Source organism: Aureobasidium subglaciale, assembly GCF_000721755.1.
Source record: "Aureobasidium subglaciale EXF-2481 unplaced genomic scaffold scaffold_12, whole genome shotgun sequence".
Classification (NCBI taxonomy): domain Eukaryota; kingdom Fungi; phylum Ascomycota; class Dothideomycetes; order Dothideales; family Saccotheciaceae; genus Aureobasidium; species Aureobasidium subglaciale.
Genome location: NW_013566983.1, coordinates 669,058 through 689,975, shown reverse-complemented (window position 1 = coordinate 689,975; position 20,918 = coordinate 669,058). Strand labels below are relative to the sequence as shown.

General features: G+C 50.8%; 12 protein-coding genes across 12 annotated transcripts; 5 read left to right on the top strand and 7 right to left on the bottom strand.

The window, feature by feature from the left end:
- Positions 1-31: 31 nt before the first annotated feature.
- AUEXF2481DRAFT_30210 (uncharacterized protein) lies at positions 32-379 on the bottom strand (the record flags this gene model as incomplete). The annotated part of the gene is made up of 1 exon (XM_013487701.1): positions 32-379. The coding sequence occupies one exon, from the start codon at positions 377-379 to the stop codon at positions 32-34; it is 348 nt and encodes a 115-aa protein (XP_013343155.1).
- A 213-nt stretch (positions 380-592) lies between these two features.
- Positions 593-1,483, top strand: AUEXF2481DRAFT_262427 (uncharacterized protein). Its single transcript, XM_013487907.1, has one exon. It carries the CDS (start codon positions 805-807, stop codon positions 1,333-1,335), a length of 531 nt encoding a protein of 176 aa, XP_013343361.1. The 5' UTR covers positions 593-804; the 3' UTR covers positions 1,336-1,483.
- Positions 1,429-2,787, top strand: AUEXF2481DRAFT_262278 (uncharacterized protein). The gene is made up of 2 exons (XM_013487906.1): positions 1,429-2,358; positions 2,408-2,787. The coding sequence occupies exon 1, from the start codon at positions 1,521-1,523 to the stop codon at positions 2,349-2,351; it is 831 nt and encodes a 276-aa protein (XP_013343360.1). The 5' UTR covers positions 1,429-1,520; the 3' UTR covers positions 2,352-2,358; positions 2,408-2,787.
- A 382-nt stretch (positions 2,788-3,169) lies between these two features.
- AUEXF2481DRAFT_40805 (carbohydrate esterase family 4 protein) lies at positions 3,170-4,107 on the bottom strand. Its single transcript, XM_013487770.1, has 2 exons — positions 3,253-4,107; positions 3,170-3,189 (listed from the first exon to the last, which is right to left on the bottom strand). The coding sequence occupies exons 1-2, from the start codon at positions 3,937-3,939 to the stop codon at positions 3,175-3,177; spliced, it is 702 nt and encodes a 233-aa protein (XP_013343224.1). The 5' UTR covers positions 3,940-4,107; the 3' UTR covers positions 3,170-3,174.
- A 604-nt stretch (positions 4,108-4,711) lies between these two features.
- Positions 4,712-5,611, bottom strand: AUEXF2481DRAFT_30206 (uncharacterized protein; the record flags this gene model as incomplete). Its single annotated transcript, XM_013487700.1, has 3 exons — positions 4,712-5,220; positions 5,274-5,396; positions 5,452-5,611. The coding sequence occupies 3 exons, from the start codon at positions 5,609-5,611 to the stop codon at positions 4,712-4,714; spliced, it is 792 nt and encodes a 263-aa protein (XP_013343154.1).
- A 1,889-nt stretch (positions 5,612-7,500) lies between these two features.
- Positions 7,501-8,754, bottom strand: AUEXF2481DRAFT_73628 (uncharacterized protein). Its single transcript, XM_013487821.1, has 2 exons — positions 8,282-8,754; positions 7,501-8,230 (listed from the first exon to the last, which is right to left on the bottom strand). Exons 1-2 carry the CDS (start codon positions 8,555-8,557, stop codon positions 7,556-7,558), a joined length of 951 nt encoding a protein of 316 aa, XP_013343275.1. The 5' UTR covers positions 8,558-8,754; the 3' UTR covers positions 7,501-7,555.
- Positions 8,755-9,871: 1,117 nt separating this feature from the next.
- On the bottom strand, positions 9,872-11,588 carry AUEXF2481DRAFT_66108 (uncharacterized protein; the record flags this gene model as incomplete). The annotated part of the gene is made up of 2 exons (XM_013487797.1): positions 9,872-11,206; positions 11,259-11,588. 2 exons carry the CDS (start codon positions 11,586-11,588, stop codon positions 9,872-9,874), a joined length of 1,665 nt encoding a protein of 554 aa, XP_013343251.1.
- Positions 11,589-12,438: 850 nt separating this feature from the next.
- On the top strand, positions 12,439-14,090 carry AUEXF2481DRAFT_262176 (uncharacterized protein). Its single transcript, XM_013487905.1, has 2 exons — positions 12,439-12,535; positions 12,597-14,090. Exon 2 carries the CDS (start codon positions 12,788-12,790, stop codon positions 13,754-13,756), a length of 969 nt encoding a protein of 322 aa, XP_013343359.1. The 5' UTR covers positions 12,439-12,535; positions 12,597-12,787; the 3' UTR covers positions 13,757-14,090.
- On the bottom strand, positions 13,885-15,364 carry AUEXF2481DRAFT_262083 (uncharacterized protein). Its single transcript, XM_013487904.1, has one exon. The coding sequence runs from the start codon at positions 15,099-15,101 to the stop codon at positions 14,013-14,015; it is 1,089 nt and encodes a 362-aa protein (XP_013343358.1). The 5' UTR covers positions 15,102-15,364; the 3' UTR covers positions 13,885-14,012.
- Positions 15,365-15,627: 263 nt separating this feature from the next.
- On the bottom strand, positions 15,628-17,298 carry AUEXF2481DRAFT_5719 (uncharacterized protein; the record flags this gene model as incomplete). Its single annotated transcript, XM_013487664.1, has 2 exons — positions 15,628-17,163; positions 17,251-17,298. 2 exons carry the CDS (start codon positions 17,296-17,298, stop codon positions 15,628-15,630), a joined length of 1,584 nt encoding a protein of 527 aa, XP_013343118.1.
- Positions 17,299-17,589: 291 nt separating this feature from the next.
- AUEXF2481DRAFT_5718 (uncharacterized protein) lies at positions 17,590-18,752 on the top strand (the record flags this gene model as incomplete). Its single annotated transcript, XM_013487663.1, has 2 exons — positions 17,590-18,119; positions 18,167-18,752. 2 exons carry the CDS (start codon positions 17,590-17,592, stop codon positions 18,750-18,752), a joined length of 1,116 nt encoding a protein of 371 aa, XP_013343117.1.
- A 395-nt stretch (positions 18,753-19,147) lies between these two features.
- AUEXF2481DRAFT_40798 (uncharacterized protein) lies at positions 19,148-20,813 on the top strand. The gene has a single exon (XM_013487769.1). The coding sequence runs from the start codon at positions 19,592-19,594 to the stop codon at positions 20,630-20,632; it is 1,041 nt and encodes a 346-aa protein (XP_013343223.1). The 5' UTR covers positions 19,148-19,591; the 3' UTR covers positions 20,633-20,813.
- The last annotated feature ends 105 nt before the right edge of the window (positions 20,814-20,918 follow it).

Sequence of the window (20,918 nt, the reverse complement as noted above, 5' to 3'; positions counted from 1 at the left end):
TGCACCACTCAAGGGCCCTGCGATGCCCAAATCATTTCCCGGCCGCAAGAAGCGTGACCACCGTACTGGTCTCGACACCTGGACACTTGTGCCTCAGAGGCTCGGTGACACCTGCCCACATTGACGCAAACTTACCGGCAAAAACACCATAAAGCATAGCGAAGATGTACAACATGGGTGCATAGATCGCAAAACCCCAGAACAAGAAGACTGTGATCAGAATACCAATGATGCAGATGTTCACGCCGATTGTGACGTGATAGCGATCCACGAACCAACCTGCGATAATCGAGCCTATCATGGTCGATACATTGGTTAGCGAAACAGCGACAGTGCCGGCGATTGGTCTCAGTCCAATACCTCGAGCGAAAGAGGGCATGTAGTATGTCGGTAGAAAGTAGCCTAGTCCTTGGATTACATTGCCAGTCAGGAAAATTCAGAACGCCGCGTCTTTGAGGAAGCCGATCTCGATTTTCTGCGGGCCGGTAGACGCATGCTGGATAGGTAGTCGGCCTTTCAGAAAGCACATGGCGGGCGCAGCGATCCCCGCACTGCCCCGCCAAACCTTGTCTTGTCCTGTGTTCCCACGTGCTCGTTCTATAGGTTGCCGTTCCGCGGTGATCCTTCTGCTCTGAGACTATCGTCGTCTAAAGTGGCGCAGTGCTCTTAAGAATAAAGAATACAAGCCTTGATAAGCATCACCAAGCCTTGACAAGGCCGGATGCTTAGCTTTATATATTCCCGACCCCGTCCTCATTGCCCTACTCTACCCCAAGTCGCATTCTCCTTTGTTCGTTAGCGAATATGTCGGAATCGTTGCCTGTCTACAGTGCAGACCCTAGGTCCGATTCCGAGGAACAAGCAGCTGATCCTCCACAATATCTACGACGAACAGCGTCACAAGAAGCTGCAAATCTCAAAGCGCTGAAGGCATGGGCAGAGAAAAGAGACATGATGAACGGCGGCGCTTACATGGAGATCTTCCACATTGGCGGCAAGACCGTGACTAATGGTCACATTGTCGACCCAGGTTCCACATCACATGCATCAACCAGCGACTTCGACAGCTGGCCATCAGCTGCACAGGAAAAAGAGGCGCTTGACCGGCGCAATCAGACCTCAAGCCAAGACGATGCTAGTCCATCGCATCAAGATAATGACAGCCGTCCAGGAGTTGGAAAACGTATCTCAGGTTTCTTGAAAAGAATCAGCCCCGCGGAGCGAGCACAGCAGAAAGCCATGGCCATGACTGCCGAAGAGGAAGCGGCGGATGCGAAGAAATATCCCATGTCTGAAGGCACGTATGGGTGGGAAGACTATGATCCCAAGAAGTAATGAGCGCGTATTGCAAGCACCAAGCGATTCGGAAGGTGCGGCACGCTCGTCATTTTGCGGAATTTCTGCGCGCATCGCGTCGTCTTTGTCGATCACAATTGACACCTTCTCCTGTCCATTTCTTCCTTCTGTAGAACACCATCAATGAACAAGCAGTGATTTATCTGCATGTACCACAATCAAACATGGGTGCAACAGATCCTCTATATAGCAGCCGTAAATCAGCTCTATTCGTGCGACCGCATACGCGGCCCTCTAACATTCAACGCAGTCCACTTTGTGACTCGCCGAGAACATGGTTCTCGATAAAATACCTTGTGCACGCGTCCTGTTTAGAACCTCCTCTAGCATCGTACGCCCCGATCCCGGATACGTGGATGACGATCATCGAAGCCTCCACTTTTCGAGAACTCCTTATAACCTCTGCAGAGCGCTTGGATCAACTCAGAGATACTGTAACACACACTCGCCGCGAAGCTATCCGTCAGATCGACTCTACAGTCCTGCTACCTGGATATCGTGCTGACGAGTATAGACCGGTCGAGAGCGCGGAAGATAGACAGCGGGACGACGCCGTGCTCACAGAATTATTGCGGAGCCTGACACAAGCGCTACGTTGCTGGCACGTCGATTCGGCTGGTGATGGCAAATGCGGTTCTCGAGCAGGTGGCATCAGATCTGTCGTACGAGCTTACTCGAATAGCGATATTGGCAACATGGAGGATCCGTTCGAGAACCAAAAACAAATTGAGTCTGGAGGGGGTGACGACATCGGCGCTTCGATGTTCCAATCGAGCCATCTGCACCTCGATGGAGAGTTGCCAGAAGTGGCTGTTGTTTCTAGGCTTGAGGTGCATGGGCGCAATTACCTAATCAATGGTGACCTGAGGTGCGATCCAGGACCCATCTTCGGAGAGGCGGCGGCGCGCTTGATCAGATGCCTACCACGATCGCGGCGGGCATTCCTCCAGTTGAGTGACGAGGAAAGCAGGGACATGGCACTGCGCGAGACGTAAAGAGAGAGTGAGATGTATGTAGCTTATTTATGTTCTGTCACTAACCGCCTTCCAAGACTTCGCCCGAGCTCTGACCGATACATCGTCGTCGTCGCTCCAACATCTCAAATTGAGCTATTCTGGCTTAATGCCTGATAACCAAGACAACCAGCCGCCTCGAGTCCCATCAATCGGAGGTCGCGATCTGCTTAGCGCAAAGATGCGCGCCCTCCCACAGCGACCGTTGACCTTGGACTTGATCGGCATTTTCAGTGATGACCTGTTCAGCCATGAGTTCAGCTGGCCACGGCTACAACGCCTTTAAATCTGGGCTTTCCTGTGCACCCCGCCCGGTGACTGGGTGATCGAAAAGGACCCGGAAGATTCCGAAAGTGAAGTCTTTGCTGAACCATACGAGTACCTATCGGATTATATGTACGACCCAGAATTGCCCGCACGTATTCACTGTCCCAATTACCCTTGTCGCACTTTACCCCGGCGGGACCCGATCGATGGACTGTTTCCCGCCGCTGGAAATGCCGCCGCCATGATGCCAAACTTGCAGTCCCTAATCGTACTTAGCGAACCGAGCATCCTGGACTTTGAATACTCTTCTGATGGCTACATCGCGGGTTCTGTAGAGTAGCAGACACTATCTCCGTATCGACCCGACCCATCGACAAATCGGCCTTCCGGTGAGGTCATCAAAGCTGGGAGAGATGCAGTTCATACGAGACAAGGAGACCTTCAAATTTCTATCAAGGGTGCGAAATTGTCTACTCAGCATGTCTGAGCACCACCGCCGGTTCCCTTCGCGTAAGCACCATTGCCATCGCCAAGACACTCAGCTGCAACATTTGTCAGTGTTTCACTCATCGAGATCGATCAAAGTCGACAACTCACCAACAGTAACCATTTTGAGGTTGTTCTCTTTGGCCCACTTGATCAATCTCGGGACCAGATCTCTCACTGTATTTGCATAAGTCTCATGCAACAGCGAGATATGGCCAAAGCCATCAGGGGTCTTTGGTCCTGCACTTCTGAATCTCTGCTCACTGGCAGAAACACTCAGGCCATTCCAGTCCTGCGAGTCCACGCTATCGGTGATCATCTTATAGCCAAGATTTCTCATTGCAGTGGGAACGTTGCCTCCAGTTTTGAGGTAGGGAGGACGCATGTAGGTCGGCTTCACACCAATGATGTTAACGAATGCAGTCTCGAGCTTCTGCATCTCAGTGGTGAGTTGAGCTACACTCATGGTGTCGAGAGTTTGGGGGTGTGTCCAGGTGTGAGAGGCGACTTGGTGGCCACTACTGTATGCGGCTTTGACGGCGGCTGCTCTGTTGTATATACAGCCGTACAAAGTGCCGGTGAAGAAGAAAGTGGCCTTTGCTCCTGCGGCGTTGAGGGTGTTGATGAGTTCCTGGGTGTAGGCGCCGGGTCCATCATCGAAGGCGAGAGCGAAGACGCCGGGTTTGGAGCATTTGCTGTAGACTACTCCGGCTGCTGGGCTGCTCTGTCTGGACTCGACCAGGGACTCAGGAATCACTGACGCAGTGGCCATGCTGCTGAGAGCAAGCACAACAGGAAGAAGGGAGTTGAAATGCATTTTGATTGCCGGAGTCTGATGTTCGTGACTCCTCTCGACAGGGTTTTTGCAATGCTTATATCAGGTTCAAGTCATGTCCGAGCTCTACATCTCGCCTAATCTTGATACAAACTATGTACTGTACCGACGCGTATTTAGTGTCAAATAGATGCTTCCGCACGTTCTCCGCATTCTTATAGCCTAATCTTCATACCAAGACTGTCAACAAAGTTTCGGACTGCTCTTGGCGTTTCATCTCGACCATAAGCGAGTGGTATAGCGCGGTCTGGAATTCATACCAAGACAATTGGTTGCTTGGCAGTCTATCACACGCTTTATACTCCGCAGCATGAATGCATGCTTCTAATTTTGCCTATAGAAAGTCTTTTGCCTGAATGTACTACAGGCGAAGTTTGGCAAATCTTCGTAACCTCTCGGTTGCAAGTCAGTGAGCACGTCAAAGACTATTCTCGCAAGCCTCAGACTCCCAAGTCACATAATGAGCCAGTCTTCATGGTTCCATATCTCTACTTGCCAAGGCTGGTGTGGCGAGTATCTTGAGCCAATAATAGAATGGAGCAATGATCGGAATACATCAGGTATACATTAGTTATCAATACTGTTATACATGAATCATAAGTGTAAAACAATATCAGTGACACTCCAGTCCATAGCTATAGCCGCTCTGGCTTTCATCAGTCATATCTCACAGTCCAACAGTTCCATTCTCCCCAATTCCATCTCTCAGTCTCCATGCTATTCTCTCTCCATCACGAAGATCCACCTCGGTGATCTAGGGGATAGCCTTTCCAGCATTTTCAAGAGTCTTCTCCTCGTAGGCGCCAATCTGGGCCCCAGCGTTGGTGGCATCATCAGTCAGTTGACCATCGAGAGTATCTCCGTTGCTCTTCTCTATATCGGCAAGATCGTTCAACTTGGCAGCAGACAAAACATTGGCGAGTCCATTGGCGATCTTGTCGCCCTGACGCTTAATTTTGGGGATGGCCTTGCCAATGCTTTCGAGAGTTTGCTCTTCAGAGTTGCCGATCTGGGCACCAGCCTGAGAAGCACCATCGGTGAGTTGGCCATCAACACTGTCACCGACATTCTTCTCGATGTCGGCGACGGGGCCGAGGTGAGCTGCGTTGAGGACGTCGGCGGCTCCGTTGGCGATCTTGTCGAGTTGACGCTTGGGCTTAGGTGGACCCTTGGGTGCGGGAGCGGGAGCAGGTGCAGCGCCGCTTCCACCAGTGTTGGTGGTAGTTCCCGAAGAGGAGCCACTAATCAGAGCGGCTGTGTTGTCTGTAGAGAAATGATCAGGCAATGCTCAAGGTGTATGGAGTAGTGTAACGAACCCTCAGCGTTCTTGACACCATAACCAATGCCATTGTCGGTGCTGCTAAGGATGGAAGAGCAAGCATTGCCCTCACCAGCCAACTGACGACGACTGACACTGCTAATGAGGTTCGCGGTGTTGTCTGCGTAAAGCGAATTAGCTGTGATCTTCCACGAAGCGAAGAAGACACTAATTACCAAGGGCATTCTCAACACCGTAACCGACGCCATTGTCGGTGCTGCTCAAGAGGGAGCTACAAGCATTGCCTTCACCAGCAAGCTGAGGAATGGGGATCGCAACAATGCTGACGGCTTGAAGAGCAGCCAAGATGAGAATGGACTTGTTGATGGAAGGCATCTCGGTCTAGATCACGAAGTGATGAAGAGTGATGAAGTTGAGACAGAGAGAATGGAGTCTGCTATTGGAGTTGCTGATGTACCTGTTAGATGATGTTGAATGTTCGGGGCTCCAGTGTAGTATTTATGTTGTTCTCTTCCTTACCACAGAAAGTCCTGCAACCCAAATCTGTCTGCAGTATAGCATCATGGTGGATCCTCGGGATTCCGCGTCTTCGAAAGACTCGACTACAATGACTCTGTTCTCATTGTGCGTTGACTGCTTACGGACTCGTATCCTGTAGATCATCCAGTCATTTGACTTTTGAGACTTGGTGTTACTTCTCAGCAGCTCGGCCGAAAGTCTATATCGCACCTCATCATCACCAAGCCTGAAGATCCCGTCTACTCTGGGACCCTCTGGAAGGTTATGCGGCTGGGATTATCTATAGTGACCGTGTATGATCGTGAAGCCTACGAGCGGTGTCCGCCAGGACTTGCCATGCCATTGGGGCTGAGCTGTATAGTCGGCCTACTGTTGGCGCGTCATTGCGAAGCGCATGCGGCTCGCCGTGGATTACCGTGAAGAGCCTCTCTTGAACACCGTTGCTCAGGATACTCAGCGAGAATCTGGGAGCCCCAGCCGCTCTCACTCGGTATGTAAGGCGATGAAGATAGTGTAAGGCCAGGCTATACACATCCATTGATGTCAGAGCACCACGACTACTCTTGAAGAGTAGTTCAATGAGACTCGTGTCTGACACATAAAAAGAAGTCCCTGCAGGATTTCAGAGGGTCATCTGCAAGAGCCTGACTTGCAGGCACCTTCGCCGCACACCGAAGGATGCGACGAGGGACAGGAACCATCCCGAGCAGCTGAGGCTGCAGGCTGACGACAGTCTGAGCGTTAAGGGTCTGGTGTAGTCCCTTCTCGAGATCGCGCTAGGGACTTGACTGTGCTTATCTCAAATATCTGAAAGCTTGGGAGGGTAGCCAAGGGTACGACGAGTGCGGTCAAGCATGCTCAAGCAAAGTGGAGATGTGCTTGGCATTACGATGGAGGCGTTTCCGGTGGCTTGAGGATCCCTTTCCGGGGCTTATTATTCCTTCGGGCAGAGCGACCTGGACAACACAATACTGATTAACCCCAGGTCCGCGGAGGGCGGTCGTTCGAAAGAGTGCAGCGCAGGCCGTGTGTGAAATTGCGAATGTCGTTATCAGGAACTGCTCTCGATCCTTTAGAGCCAATTCCTTGGGCCGATGACGACTTGCGATTATTCCCTGCCTCATACCGTCTGCTAATGAACCCAACATCACCAATGCGACTTTGTCGATGCTCAAAGTACCCTTTCGTCTCTCAATCCTTCCGCCCAGAATCGCAGTGTTGATCGGCTTCCAATACCTACTGTCGCTGGACCACTATGCACCTTTCGGAAATAATGCCAATGCCAACATACCACTTTGTACCTCAGGCTCTGCGACATAATCGGTTGGGATCGATATAATGCGAGTTGCATATTCAATACACCCTAGATGACGCATATTCTCACGCAGATTCGGAGGATTTCATGCCCGCATCCGCAATGTCACAGCTTCCGTCCGCAGATCAATCATATCGTCCCTTGAGTAGCACATTACTTCCGATGACCCTGATTATCGGCAACAGGGACTAAGATATCAGTATCTTCGCTCAGACGTCAAGATGGAGATTCAGGACCAAGTCTAGGCTGCGATTTACATTCTTCAATCGAGTTGCGTCACTAATTGTTTATCGATACATTGGGTTGAACACTGTAGGGCAATGTCGACTTCACGTGTATTGTCGATCAGCCACAATGGACACAAACCATGAACGGCGGCACACAGTGATCGGCAAACAAGTCCGGTTCAACTTGCACTTCGACAGCTGGTAAGCGTAAATAGAGATTGCATTGCTGTAATCCATTACTACGTCATTCATACATCTCTACAACTGGTCCTGCCACTTGAATGCAGGCTTGAAACCAATCTCCTTCTTTGCCTTTTCAATCGACAGCAGAGTATCATTGGGCCCAGAAGTAGTATTGTACTTGACACCTGGGAAAGCCTTCTTGACGAGCTCGTCATTCGATTGTCTCATGCAGGTGTCCTCTGCAGCGATCAAGTACTGATGATGACCCTTTGTCTTGCTGTCCAAAGACTTCGAAACCGCCTGACCACCATCTCTGGCGTCAATGTAACCCCAGCAGTTCCAGTAACGCTTCATAGGGTCATCCTGCCATGCCTCGAAGGTCTTGTATTCTTCCGGCAGCATGACGTTGCTGAATCTCAATGAGATGATCTTGACTTCGGGGTCCCAGCGGGCGTACTGTTCAGCCATGGTTTCGCCGACCAGTTTTGACAGTGAGTAGGCTGACTCTGGTTTTCTTTCGTGCTCTTCTGTGATGGGCAGGGACTCGGGCATGTGGGGGTCGAAGGGGATGCCGATGAGGGTTTCTGAGGATGCGAGGACGACGTTCTTGATCTTGAGCTTGCGGCAGGCTTCGAGGACGTTGTAGGTGCTCATTGTGTTGGTGCGGAATTGTCTTGAGCTGTTGGTCTGTCCGGGGGAGGGGATGGCTGCCAAGTGGACGACGGCGTCAATACCGCTGTATGCCATGTCCTGTATGAGTTGTCAGTACTGGTCAAGGTCGCAGTGTTTGTCAGCACATACAGTTGTCAAGAAGGTCTCCAACACAGCACCCATGTCCTCGAGATCGATCTCGACGAGACGGTATGCGCCACCGAGACCAGACTTGCCATCCTCACTGATACCAGGGGGGCGACGAGTGTCGACTGAGATGACCTCCCAGCCCTCATCAGCGAGATATCTGACTGTTGAGCGACCGAGCTTGCCACTACCACCAGTGACAATGACTCTGCGCTTGTTCTCTCCTCTCTTCGCCTCGCCAAGAGCGAGCTTGTCTGTGAATGATGCTTGAGGACTCATGTTGTGAATTGATTCGAATATGATAAATCGCGACAATGAGAAAAACAGGAGAGACTTGCGACACAATATAACCACTTGAGAAAAAGATCATCTCCGGCAAGAAGGCCGCACGGCTGATGTCATTGCACTGCTGTATTCCTCAGCCGCAGCTTCGTCCGCCCAGGTATTCGGTAGATGGGTTCGGTATAGCTCACGGCGAGCCAATCATGTTGGAAGAGTGGCATACATTTTGTGGGGAGAGCTCCGATTATCCACATCTATGACCCGCATCTCCACATCTTGTCGACTTTAACCGCAAAGAACTTGGCAAGAGCTTCTTTGACAGGTCGTCCACGTTGTTGGATCTCGAAGTCCTTCACACCGTCCGACTTGGGTGTTTACCCCAGGCAGATATCTAGCATCGATTCAGAGGCCAAAAACAGCGGTCTCCCTGGAGTGCAATGCCATGCGTGTTCGCGACAGACCGTGTTTCAGTACTGAGTGACCCTCCAGCAAGATGTACAAAAGTAGGGCTCACAAGAATGGCATCCCTATTTAGGAAGGAGAAAGGAACGTTGCTAGACAAGCACAGACCGCGTTCGTCGCTCATCGCTCCTGCACTCTTCTTTCACCATCTTCACAAAAACATGTGACACGGCACTTCGAACAAAGGCTGTAGGGCTAGAAAGGCGAGAACTCCGAGACCTCTTTTGGGTAATCCGTGTCGCGAAAGCGAGAGCAAGGAAGATCGTGTCGCTCGCATTCGAAAGCTTGTCTAAAGATGTGTGGATGTCGTCGAGTTTTCAGCTTCTGATGCTGATCAACCACAATGGCAGTCCACCCTTACGAGTACCGTAGATCATTTTCGAAAGCAGTCAAATGTTTTGCTATTGCTGTCCAAAAATAAAAGAATCTTCCAAGTCATAGCCTCGACCAAGCATTCATCTCTTGTATACATGAGCACCCTGCCCTCATCGTTCGTGTCGCTTTTCCAGGAGTCAACAAGACCTATAGATTCATTATTGATACCATGAACGGCAAATGGTTGCCAGCAAGCTTATCTCATTGCTTCAAGTGCAATGTGGAAAGTTTGCATAGCAAGGTGCAGTTTGAGTCGGCCCTGCTAGACGACATTTCCAGTCCCTTCCTCTGGTGACACGCACTTTGCTTCAAAAAACTGCCCTGCGCAAGATCACGAAACTTAGCCACTTGAACGGAACGTCGTGGGCTTAGCGGAGCAACATCTGAAAGTGTGGGAGAAAACATTAATTTTCGATCTGTCATGTATCATCTATAAATCTATCATGTCGAGTTGAATCGACTTTCATAACCGCTTTAAAGCAACCAATCAATAAACTTTTCCCATTTCGTCACTGGCTCCTTCTCATTGACTGCGCCGCGTGGGTCAAAGCGGCCAGAGACCAGATCAATCTCTGATGCTCTTGCGATACGTGTGCGCTTTACAATTTTCCAGACAATGTATGGGATGATGTAGATTGCGATACCGATGTAAGAAGCGATGAAGGATCCGGTGCTCCAGTTGCCCTTGAGGAAGACGCTGAAACCAGAGAAAAGGGTGATGATGCCACTGCCGATTGCGCCGACGTAGGCGGCAAGAGGTTGGAGGCGACCCTTCATGGGGAGGGTGTTGCGGTCGATGCCTTGAGCAACACAGGCGTGATGGTAGCGGATGTAGCAGATACAGAGGGTCATCCATGCGAGTAGACCAGCGACAGTGCTGAGGTTGAGCAACCAGGTGAAAGCTTGAGAAGCACCACCAGAGCCGAGAGAGAGGTAGGCAAGAGGACCAAAGGCGAAAGATGCGAGAACAGACCAGTAAGGAACACCTTGACGGTTGACCTTGGCGAAGAACTGGGGCATTTGACGGTCTGCGGCGAGTGCGACAAGCATACGAGAACCGATGTAGCAGTAGCTGTTTCCAGCTGACCAGGCAGAGACCAAGATACAAGCGTTGACGATCGATGGTAGAACTGAGATCCCGGAGTTCTTGATAGCAATAACCCAAGGAGAAGAGTTGGCGTTACCAGTACCAGAAACGAGGTTAGGATCGTTGGAAGGTACAATCATTCCGATGAGGAGCGTACCCAAGACATAGAAGAACAGGATACGGTAGGTGACGCGGTGGACAGCCTTAGGAATAGCCTTGTGGGGGTTCATTGTTTCGGCTGCGGCGACAATAACAGTTTCTACACCGATGTAGGAGAAACTCGCGTTGATGAAAGCAGAAAAGAATGCTAGGAAGTTGCCTTTGCTGCCGGTGATACCGTTGTAATTTGTGAAGGGGCCAGTGGGTGCATGCCAGTAGCGGAACCCGATGGACTTTCCATCGGGAGCACCACCCGAAGTGATGACGATGGAAACGATGACCAGACCCAAGAAGCAAAGGATCTTGATGGATGCGGTGATAACTTCAGCTTCACCAAAGAAGCGAACGTTCATCAAATTAATTGCAAGAATGGCAACGAGACCGACTGTGATGACTACAGCAGGGGTTATGTCCGTCCAGTAAGAGACCACGACAGCGGCAGCAGAGACTTCGGAAGCAATGGCGATAGTGTAGCAGTATCCATATGAGATAGCAAGAGTAAATCCAAGAGCAGGGTCAACAAAACGGGTAGCAAAATGAGGGAAAGATCCAGCAGTGGGGAACTAGGCTATGTTAGATTTCTGCAATGGGATTCTTTGTTTCATCATCACTTACCAGAGTAGCGATTTCACCAACTGACTCCATGACACACCACAAGATCAGACCGACGACGGAATAGGCGAGCAAAAGACCAAGAGGACCAGCACTTGCAAGAGCACTTCCAGTTCCGACGAAAAGACCCGTTCCAATACCACCACCGAAACCGATGAATGTGACGTGTCGTGCTTTCAGTCTTCGGTGAGTTTTGCCGACACCACCAACACCATATACAGCATCATGATCTCCAGATCCAGAAACAAAGACCTCCTCTGAGTTGGACTTGTAGATCGACTTGTCATCTCCATTTGAAGGTCCAGCAACATCTGCCCCGTGCTCGAAAGTCATGATTGCAGGAAAAGAATCTGGGGTGAGTCTGGAGACAACTCCAATTGACTGACTCAAGTCGAGGGAGTGGTAAAACTGTTGGCGTTTGGGGAAGATGGACAAGACAGAGAAAAAAATGATCAGAAGTTGGTCATAGAATCTCTTTTAAGCATCTTGAAGAAAAATTTCTTCCTCAGTCGTGCTCAACGCCTGGAGAGCACGCAATGTCGCAAATCACCAGATTTAGAGTTTTCGCAAAGCGTTTCCAGAACATGTTCCGCCTTCCGGGGGCGAAGCTTCTTTTCGCGCCGAGATCAAGGAATGGGTGCTTGGTTAGGGCAACAATATCCTGCACCTCTGCTTCGATGTCGCGTGACTTGTTGCCTGTTTAAGCACAATCAAGATATGGTATGCAGACCTGGGAACAACATGCAGGGAAAGCGGTCCGGCACGACGACATGAGACCCTCGATCGCAAGCACAAAAGATCGTCCTTGATTTTGTTCGAGACCTTCAGGTTCCGGAGACCACCGATGGCAAGCTGGGGAAAACGCTCGCTCATCTCAACGAATTTTTGTGTCATCGAGTCAGTGCAACACTGCGACGCGTACGATCAATGCTGGACATGTTGAAATGCTGTCGCTGATACTCGGAGGACATGAATTCAACCGGCGGCCATGGGATGTGGAGGTCGTGAGTTGTTGTAGGCGCGTGGCCTAGGGATGATGCACTTGGGGAAATAACGCAGTGGGTTCGCGACCAGTGTCAAGCTGCGCGTCGAGCACGAGCAAGACAGGGAGAGCTGGCAATCATCTGCAGTCAGTTCACGAAGGCACGCTGAAATCACGCTTCGCGGTCCACCATCTCGAACGAGCTACGTCGAACGCGGCTGCGAGCAACAGCAAGTGTAGGATGACTTGGTGAGGAGTAAGTTGAGGAGATGACAAAATAAACAGGTGGTGAAAGTAGGTAGGTCAGGGTCATGCCTAACCTCCCAGAAGTGGTCCGTTCACCGGCGATGCCCTTCCAGCCACCTCACTCCCACCTCCCTGTTTCGAGCTACAGCGATAAGCCTTATCTGTTCCCGCGACTCCCTCCTACACTTGGAACAACCAAAACAACAGGGCTTCTGCATCGATCTCCAGCAAACGTCTTCCAGCTGTCAGGCTGCATTCTCAGCACCCCACGACCTCTGAATCTTGCATCCACGCAGCACGTAAAATGTCGAGCTCTCAGGAGATTATAATCCCGCGGCCAGGCGACACAAACACGAAACCTCAGGCGCCGATCCCAGGATCCACAGAGGAAGAGTTTACATCAACATTCGGCTCTCTACTCCCTCCCGCTCAGTACCTGGAGGCTGCGAATGGAAAAGTGGCATATTATACCTATTCCCCCGCTCAACCCTCATCTCCAACCTCCCGCATCCTCTTCCTCCACGGCGTCCAAACCCCCTCTCTCGGTCTCCAACCCCTAGCAGAATCCCTCCACTCCATCTTCCCAACTACAGAATTTGTCCTCCTCGATCTGTACGGCCATGGTCTATCCTCTACTCCTTTGATCCCCCACACACCATCACTTTTCCACGGTTTAATCGACGACCTTTTGACACATTTATCCTGGCCCCACTGTCATGTCCTAGGCTACTCCTTTGGCGCCGCAACAGCAATTTCTTATATATCATCCTCTCCCACCCGCTGTGCAAAAGTGAAAAGTTTGACATTAATCGCACCAGCCGGTCTTTGGAAACCTCAGCCCTTTTTCCCCCAGAAATTCGAGAGTGGGGATTACGCAGAATCTCGCGATTATATTCTAAATCTACTTGAAGGTGGTGCTCTCATCGTCCCCTCTGACTGGAGTACCCGAGTACAAAAGGGGGAAATCGTCGCCGAAAAGATCAGAGAATGGCAAATGCATCACCATCCAGGTCACACGGCTTCTGTAATCGCTATTGTGAGGGATGGAGGTGTCATGGGACAAGAAGATGCTTTTATCTTCGCTGTAAACAGCAAAGTTCCTATATCAGCGGTATTGGGAGAAAGCGATGATGTAGTGTTGGAAGCTGATTTGAGGGCTGTTGGGGTGGGGAACGTGGTTATTGTAAAGGGGGCAGGACATGCTGTTGTGAGGGAAAATGTTGGGGAGGTTTGTGCTGCGGTGAGGGGTTTTTGGGGGGATTTGGGGGTGTAAGAAGAAGGGGGAGGGGTGCTGTGTGGATGGGCCAATCAGGAGTCATGTCCACAAAAGGTCTTGTACCTGTCTATTCACTGCATACAACAAAAGCGCTCCTTAGTATAACTCACTTGTGTATACACCTTTAGCAGCAAACAACTTTATCAATATGACAGAATAAACCAAAAAGAAGTGCGAATTTATACATAAGCTACGATAATCCTTCCCGCCCAACATTCGCTATGCAAGAAAAAGGAAAAAGAAGCCACAGAGTCTAGAGCAAGAAAGCAGCAGCACCAAACAATGCAGCAAGACCGCCCTGTACACCAGCTCTACCAGCAGCACCAGTATAGGCAGAAACAGTCGAAGAGGCAGTTCTGCTTGCTGTGCCATTGACCACAGCACCAACACTGCTAGTAATAGATGCTCTAGCAGAAGTAACACTAGCAATCATACTCGTGACAGGCACAGCAATCAAGCTCGTAACGCCAGACACAACGCGAGTAGAGGTACCGTACTCAGCGCCCTCAACACCTGTACATCTGCCCGCGAAGCAAGAGTTGTAACTGCACTGCTCGTTGGAGGTGCAAGTAGCGTTGTAAGGACCACAAACCATACCGTTCGCAAACTCCTGGTAAGCAGAGGAAACCGTGCACTCGGCGCCATTCATGCACTGAGAAGTGGCATTACAGCTCTTGCCAAGCGGGATCAAAGACCCGGCAGCCGTAGAGGCGGATCCAGCAGCTGTAGAAGTAGAGGAAGGCTTGTTGGCAAGGTAAGAAGCCTCAGGCAAGAAACCATTGCAAAGACCGTTTTGGCAAGTGTTGGTGGCGCACTGAGAGTCAGAGGAGCATTCAGAGTTGAACTTGCCGCATGACTTGATTTGCCATGCTGTGCTGGCGAAACATTCAGCGCCGCCGGCACATTGCTCGGTGGTGGCGCATTGGGCACCCAAAGGCAGAGATCCGGCGGCTGCGACGACGGTAGAGCTAGGAGCGGGCATGATACCTCCAGCAGTAGAGATGGGCATGATAGACATCATAGGTTCCGAGCTCGTTGAGGAAGGCTGGGCAAGGTAAGCCGAAGAAGCAAGGAAGCCATTGCAAAGACCGTTGTTGCAAGTGTTTGTTGCGCATTGAGAGTCGTTATCACAAGCGGCGTTGTATTTGCCACACGAAGTGATTTGCATAAAGTTAGAGGCAAAGCATTGAGCTCCACCGGCACACTGTTCAGTACGCGCGCACTCTGCTCCTAGAGGAAGAGTGCCTGGGTCTGCGACAACAGTCGATGAAGGAGCAGGTTGAGCTCCTTGAGCATTGACAACAGCAACCGCTGCGGCGACAGCGAAAAGCGAGGAACGCATCGTGTCGGGTATATCTGAGATGTAGATGGGGCTTGTCGGTTGTCAAGAAGGTGATGGACGGTAGATGGCGAGAGATTGATAATGTTGTAAAAAAGATGCTGATGGGAAAGAGTTAATTGAAAGAGGACTTGCATACACATTTATAAACTCAAGGTCCACCTATCGCCCCCGCCCGTGATCGTACAACCATAATCATGGTTTGAGAGTCAAGAGGCTGGTTACGGATGGTCAGAGGCCGGTGCAGAAGAAAGTCGACCCCGCAGCGTCATAAAGATACTGTTTTTAGAATAACGTTGATGTTCCAAGCCACATCCGCTCGTGTTGATCTTGGTCGAGGCTCTTGGCATCAAAGCCAGAGAGCCTCGGCGCTGTGACTCGGCCGGGTATAGCTGGATAGCTCGATACCACGTCGATGATCAGTTCGTGATGCTTGATCTCATGCAAGATTGTTCGTGCTTTTTCCGTGTTGAGGGCTATATGTAGCTTCGCTTTTCGTGCTTGAGAATTCGCTTGGATAACATTCCTTCTATGTACTCGTATCCATGCCGCTTGTAGTATCATCATTGTCGTACAGTCCCTGCATGTCGTCTCTTGCCCATAGCTTGACGGTACGGTCGTAGCTTGAACTGACGATCCACTTGGCGTCGCTGGTTACATCTGTGGAGAGCACATGACCAGAATGGCCACTCAGACTCTTGCACAGTGCCCAATCGTCGGCAGAGAAGATCTTGACGTTTCTGTCGAAACCCGAACTGACAAAGAAAGTGCCGCTGTTTTGGGGGGCAAAGTCTTGGGTGTCGTTGTGTCTGTTGAGGGCCTTTCCGCTCAACGGACTGTCCGTACCCTTGAACCAGCGAAGATCAGTGACACCGCCCTTGTGAGCACCTATCGAAGCAGTCTCTTTCATAGCGCGAATATCCCAGCACTTTGCGAAACCGTCTCCTGAACCAGTCATGACGCGGTAACCATCAGGACTCCAATCAAGACCGTAAATGGGGGCAATGTGACTTTCGAGATACAAGACACGACGCCCACTTCGCAGGTCCCACAGGCAAGCAATACTGTCTAGTCCAGCACTAGCAAGAAGAGAACCGTCTGTGTTGAAAGCGACAGTGTATGCCTCGTGCGAGTGACCTTCTTGGAGAAGCAGTTCTGTAGTCGTCTCGACGTCCCAAAGTCTCCAGGTTGTGTCGTATGATGCAGAAGCCAAGTACTTGCCAGAAGGGTGGAACTCGGTACGGCAGACTCTGCCCGTGTGGCCCGAAAGTGTCGAGATGGGCGTGTCTTGATTCAGCGACCAGAGATGGATGTTGCCCTCACCACCACCGGAGGCCATGTTCAGGCTGCCCTCTGACACAGTCGTGCCATCGAGAGTTGAGCCAGGGAACCAAGAGATACCGCTGACCTGCGCCGTGTGACCGCGGAACACACCCTTCTCTTCCAAGTTCGGCACGTCCAACAGCTTGATGGAACCACCCCAGTTTCCAGCAGCAACCATCTTTCCATTTGGCGAGAATCGGGCCATGCTGACTGGTCTTTCTCCTGCGATTTGGGAACCAAACAACTCGAAGCCTGACAGCCTGTCTTTGACGTGATTGCGGTGGTCGACATGTCGTTGTAGCGGAATGGCCGACTCGAGTCGTTGGAAGTGCACGCGCTGTTGTGTCCTGGGCAGAGAGAAGCGCGCAATTTCTTTTCTCGCCTCAACCAACTCGTCGACGCCTTCTGTGTAAAATTCCTGCTCTTCCTCGTCTTCTGCCTCGTCATGCACGTCCATGGCGACATGTTCGCCTGTGGACTCTTGTTTGGCGTACAGCAACTCTCGCAAGCGATCCCTTCGATCTTCTGGTCGCTCTCCGAATAGCGTGATGGGCTCTCCGATCTCTCGTAACCTTGCGCGGACTCTGACATCGTCTGTCGGTACGGCGATGGCGTTGGCCTTTCGCTTGCGGTTGAATTGTGCAATCACATCGGCGGCTTTTTCTTGACCACCTCCAGCTGATGGCATGTAATAATCCGTATCGAGCGGGACATTGGAGAGGTCATATGTCATGTCGGCATCCTGAATTAGAGTCTGAGTCAGTACTGGTCGATAGCTGGAAATGCTTGTGAAGGTGCGCAGATGGCTGTCAGAATTGGGGAAACTTACCTCAGCCTCCTCCTCGACATAGGCTTGCCGTGACGGGTGTATTGACATGATGGCGGTGGGTTGTGATGTTATGCGCAAGTCTTGGACTTTCTCGTAAGAGCAAGCATCAGCAGGCCAAAGAAGTGACTGCGGCAGTTGCCATCCCCGGATTTTCCAGACTCGAGTCAGTCGCGGCATGACGTGCGGAGCCGAGGGAAAGTTTTGGGAAGGAACGTCTTTGGAGCAATCTCAATCCGGTCCATGTTGTTGTTGCCTGTTTCTGCCTTGTTGCTGCTCCTTCTCCATCTGTCCTTCCAGCTCAAATATGCTATAGACGCCCAAAGACTCATGTCCACAACAATGTCCCTCCGTCGAACTCTTCTCCGCCCGCGACTGCCTTCAAAGGGCCGACCTTTTGCTTCTTCCTCACCAATCAGGGCCCAATCGACCCATGCCCCATTCACATACCGCCTCGGTGCCTCTAGTAGTGGCAAGTCGAGTCCTGTAGCTCCTCCAAGCGACAACAATGTCTTTCCTCAATCACTGCTGGACCGCGACGATCCCTATTTCAACTCTATGGACAAGTTCTCTGGAGAAGATGCCTTCTTCATGGCCAAAATAGCCCGCAGCGACAGACATGTTGTCTTTGGCCTCGCCGACGGAGTAGGAGGCTGGAGAGACTCAGGCATTGATCCTGGGAGATTCTCGCATGGCCTTTGCAGATACATGGCGCAAAAGACACACCGGCCGGACGCGGAAGCAGATCTGAAGCCTCGCAACCTGTTGCAATTCGGTTATGAAAAAGTCATGAGTGACAGGAGTGTCCAAGCTGGAGGCTGCACTGCCTGCATTGGTGCCATTGAGCCCTCGGGCGCTCTAGAAGTCGCAAAGTGAGTTGCTTGATCATGCGCCATGTAATGTTGTTGACCACTCTCAGCCTCGGAGACTCTGGCTTCCTCATCCTCGCGCCGGGCAAAGTCTCGTTCATGTCCCCTGCACAAACACACGCCTTCAACACGCCATACCAATTGAGTAAGCTCACTCCACGCATGCAAGCTCAGAACCGCATCTTCGGCAATACTGGCCAAATCTCAGAGACACCTGCTCAGTCAGACGTTACGACGCATTCCCTCCATCACGGTGAGCTCGTCATCTTCGCAACAGACGGTGTCTTGGACAACCTATCAGGCATGGACATTCTCAACATTGTACAACCCATCATGGAGAAGCGTGGCTACTGGTCTGCCGCGGAAGGTGTCGAGTCAAAGGGAGCAATCATCAAGGCTGACAAGCTGCGAGACCCGAAAGAATCTGGAAACCTCTCCAACCTCCCCTCAGAGTTGGCGTACTCCATTATGAGAAACGCGAAAATTGCTGGCATCGACACTCGTAGAGATGGCCCCTTCGCAAAGGAGGTTCACAAGCACTTCCCGAACGAAGAATACCACGGTGGAAAGCCTGACGATATCGCCGTCATTGTTGCGCTGGCCGTTCAAGATGGTGCTCTCAAGGCAAAGCTTTGATTGTTTGCTACATATACTGATCTCTGCATGGTACTGGCGTTGGAGGCGTCTCCGTTTTGGTTGTTTTGGAGTCGAGAGGCGTCTGGGGAATCTTTTTCTAGGCAAGCTACTTGCTTGCGGCCACTCCTCTATGTATCGCTATACCTTGACGCAGCTTCGTACGAATTAGATACACTACTCGCTAGAGGCATTCGCCAGACCGAATACGAAATGTAACCTCTCATCACGCTGTCTTGCGTCGCTGATCTCGCTATCAGCGTTCGCTTGTCGTACACGCTTCCGGCGCTGGCTCATCATCTCCACACGCATGCCACTGTGGACGGGTGAGAGCGACGGAACTTGGCTTGAGACGCACTCAATCAATATGATTTGATACCAAAACAAGATAACGTTACCAATAAGCCATAGAGGGAAACAGAGAACCTCAATAGAGGTGTCCAACATATGGTCAAGGTGACCACTGCCGCAGCGTGTGGATGCCAAGACTTTCGGACTTGCGCTTTCTTCTCCGGTCAAACTAATTGCTCGACATCAAAACTACCAGACAGGAGATACTCGAACACCAAAACACTGCTCGGATTATCCAGCTCATCGAAAACCTACTGGAACCATCTAAACTGGATCAAGGTTCTCCCTGCATCTTGCGGCGACATTGAACATTCTTGTGGAAAAAAGAAACCTCACTCTCTCTCTCTCTCTCTCTCCCTCTACGCGGGACTTTGAAAGCCATCTCCAAAAACTCATCGCAACAACGCGAATTTGAGAGACAAGACTGGAAACAATACAAAAGGATCACGTCTTTGAGCAAAGAAAATTTCCCCGCCTTGTGATACCGGATCATGCTGGACATTGGAAAAGAAACCACTCTTCCAGCGCCAAAATGTTATTTTAGCAGCACAACACTTCCCTCTTACCTTGACCCCGCTCAACAACCTACGAAAAAGGCGCCATTCAATCTATTGCATAGCGCGCCCTACTACAACACTCTGACTTTCCTATCACCGACTTCTTCGACACTGACGTCAACTCTCTCTGGTCTAGCAACGAGATATGCAAAATTACAGTTAACGTTACTGGATCTTCTGACAGGAGACTTGTTCAACAAACACATCAAGACAGGGAATGTGTTGTTGTACTCAACACCCCTCCATCTCTCAACTTCCTCATCTTCAGCAACTTTCACCCTGATAGATGGTATTCTCACCATTCTTTGCGATAAAGCAAGCTATGAACGAGCAGGACTCCAAGGCACGTCCATCCCAGACCCTCACGCCAGAAAACACGGACAATCAAAATACAAGACCGAAATGAACCTCCGCCTTCCCTCCATGCTGGCAGGGAAAAAGGGGTTTGAGAGATTGGTAAGAGCGGCAAGAGATGTCTTTACGGGTGAAATTAGCTGGTTATTCTACGACAAGTCTACTTTTGGCGTTGATGCAGAAGATGACAGTCTTGGTGTAAGTTCACACGTCGAAAATGTTGTACCCGAGACGATGGATATGGAGAATGTCTGCACTCCTCACTGGCCAAAAGACATGGGCAAGAAAGCGCAAGATGACGTTATGGAGGTGTTGGAATGGCTGACTCTCGCCGCTATATCTTCTCCTCGTATACAACAAGCAGATGTGGTAGATGAGATTATTTCCCGCTATGAGCCGCCTGAGGAGTCTTCACCACAGAATATCACGAAAACCTCCTTTACAGGCTTCTTGCCAACGAGATTCGTGGCGGATGCTTTTGCCAAAGCTGTTATTACATCACAAGGAGAGTGGTTTGCGGTCTTGGTGCAAGGGTTTGGAGGAAATGGCGAGCAAGGCAAGAAATTTGTAGTGTTGAAGACGGAGGATGGGAGGGCGTCGAGTTGGGATGTCGAGGGTTGATGGGTGTTCAGTAAAGTAAGCAGAAGAAATGTACGAGAGCGGCAGCAACGGAAGGGGATTATAATAGCATGTCTTGACGAAGGGAGCGAGGGGTAACGATTATCATAAGCTCGCTGACATGAAATGTGACAACATTCAACAAGATCAGACGAGCCTTCTGGCAAGATCAATCAAGGTGTTTCTTGACAATCTCCGAAGTCCGTGTATATGTACCATGTACCATGTAGAAAGAGTGATTAGTGATGGGAAACATGATGAGCTCCAAGCTCCAGACGGAGGTGAAGAC